This window comes from Mus caroli, chromosome 1, assembly GCF_900094665.2.
Source record: "Mus caroli chromosome 1, CAROLI_EIJ_v1.1, whole genome shotgun sequence".
Classification (NCBI taxonomy): Eukaryota; Metazoa; Chordata; class Mammalia; order Rodentia; family Muridae; genus Mus; species Mus caroli.
Window position 1 is genome coordinate 76,214,738 of NC_034570.1, and position 2,044 is coordinate 76,216,781.

The window sequence follows — 2,044 nt, forward strand, 5'->3', positions numbered from 1 at the left end:
GGGGGGGAGAGGACTTTTGGGACAGCATTGGAAATGTAAATGAAGAAAATACCTAATAAAAAAAAGATCTCCCAGGAATTTACATTGTGGTTGGAGATGGGGTTTGGTGAGGGATCACCAAACATAAGCATGGTAACTATGTGAGGTTTATAGTCGGTTAGAATGTGTTCAGTTCCTTGAGTGGGGGTGCAGTTAGCGGAAAGAGGAGATCATGTGAGAATGTAGGTCTGAGGAGTTGGAGGGAGGAGAGGAGAAGCAGGTAGGGTCTGAGACTTGGTGTTCCAGTGTTGGAAGGAGAGGCCAGATAGGTTAGCAACGGGCATGAGGATAGGCACAAGGGTACAACAGCTTATTGGAAAGGATGCAGGAAGCCTGGGAAGGAAGGTTTGGGGGAAGGAGTGGTCAACTGTGCCCAGTGATCAGCTTGGTAAAACTTACTGGGGGGCCAAATGACATTTTTGTATCTAAGACGAGAAAGACAGGATGCAGTTCAGAGGGGAAAGAAAGTTTATCTCAGAATACACCTGATGGTAGCTCTCATTGGAGGAACCTAGAGAGTAAACTTCTCTCCCAGGCTAGGGTTTTTTTTTACCAGGGCTGGCCAGTGTTCACGGTTAAACTAGGATGTTGAGAACAGCATCTGTTAGATGCCTTGAGTGGGGACTATTCAGGCTGGAGTGTGATCCCAGAAGAGGGGGATGGGATGGGGCCATTTCTGAGTTGTGCTCTTGGTCTTGCATTGTGGAAAGTGTGATCAGCTCATCTAGCAAGCGAATTGAGAATCTCTTAGTGTCAGTAGTCCATAATATGGCCCTACAAAGGGCATAGAAAACCTATTTACATAGTGTGGATAGGAGTGGAGAAAATTTGATCTGTTGAAGAATAGCAGCAATTGGAGAGCTGTGAGAACTGATTCTAATGAACTCCTCTGTCTTTGCTGCTGACTCTTCTGAGGAGCGGGCTTTGTTTATCTTTGGCTATCTAGTGCTTGGTTGAACACCTGGAGTAATAATACAGCACTCACCACCTGTTTGCTGGTGTTGGTGATGATGCTGGGGGGTAAGGCTGTGACTTGTTTGATACTTAAACTGTTGGTCAGTTGCAGATAGGCCATGATAGTCCCTGCAGGAGGTGACACCGATGCCAAAGGCTGCAAATGCTCTCCTAGTTTCCATCTCTGTTGTACCCATGTATTCCAAGACAAGATAAGGACTAGACAGCCACTAGCTAAGCCTCACTCAAGTCTCAATGTCACCTTCTTTTGTTCCATTGGCCTCCCCCATGCAAGAGCACATTTTACAAATCAGACAGACACATTAGAATAGGTTAGGTTTTTTATTATTATTATTTATTTGTTGACAATGAGTTGCTTTACTTTTAAACAAAGTTATACAGGTAGGAAAGAAGTTAGTGAATACATATTATGAAAGAGTAAAAAGTTAGCCATAACTTAATTTTTTTCAACGAAGTGACCTATTAGGGATTTTCATGGTTAAGCTCATAATATAAATATATTTTCTGACACAAGCAGCTTTGCCTTTACCCATGATGTTGAGAATATATGCTAGTCAAGATTAGAAAGATCACAGCAAATATATACGTATTGAGTAATAAGTTCCAGAAGACAGGAAGAAGAAATCCTATGAGCATGGATTTTTAAAAAAAAAAAGTGAAGAAACAAGCCTGAAAATTCAGAACACAAAAATCAGAAAGAGCATTTCCAGTGGGTAGATGAGAAGGAGGGAAACCAACAGGATGGGTAGGTAAGAAGGACGGAAAGTCAACAGTGGCCAAAAAGTCTTACCAAATGCAATGAGAAAGGCCCCAAGCATTTCATAGCTTAGAACCAGAGCCAAGAACCATGCTAGCAGCAGCACTTCTTGCAGCCACACTTCTGCTGGCAGCAGCACTTCTGCTGGCAACAGCCCTTCCCACAGCCACAGCCGCAGCCACAGGAGCCACAGCCACAGGAGCGGCAGCAGGTGCGACGGCAACAGCAGACTACTGTAGGCCTGCAGCAGCCACAACAACCGCAGCAGCCACC

The 2,044-nt window shown here is 44.3% G+C and overlaps 1 protein-coding gene across 1 annotated transcript in view; it reads left to right on the top strand.

Annotated features, from left to right (window-relative positions):
• The first annotated feature begins 1,861 nt into the window (after nt 1-1,861).
• LOC110295528 (antifreeze protein Maxi-like) overlaps nt 1,862-2,044 on the top strand; it is a 3,733-nt gene continuing 3,550 nt past the window's right edge. The window contains exon 1 of the mRNA XM_021164012.1: nt 1,862-1,982. Within this exon, the coding sequence (XP_021019671.1) occupies nt 1,862-1,982 (121 nt within the window). The remainder of the gene's footprint in view (nt 1,983-2,044) is intronic.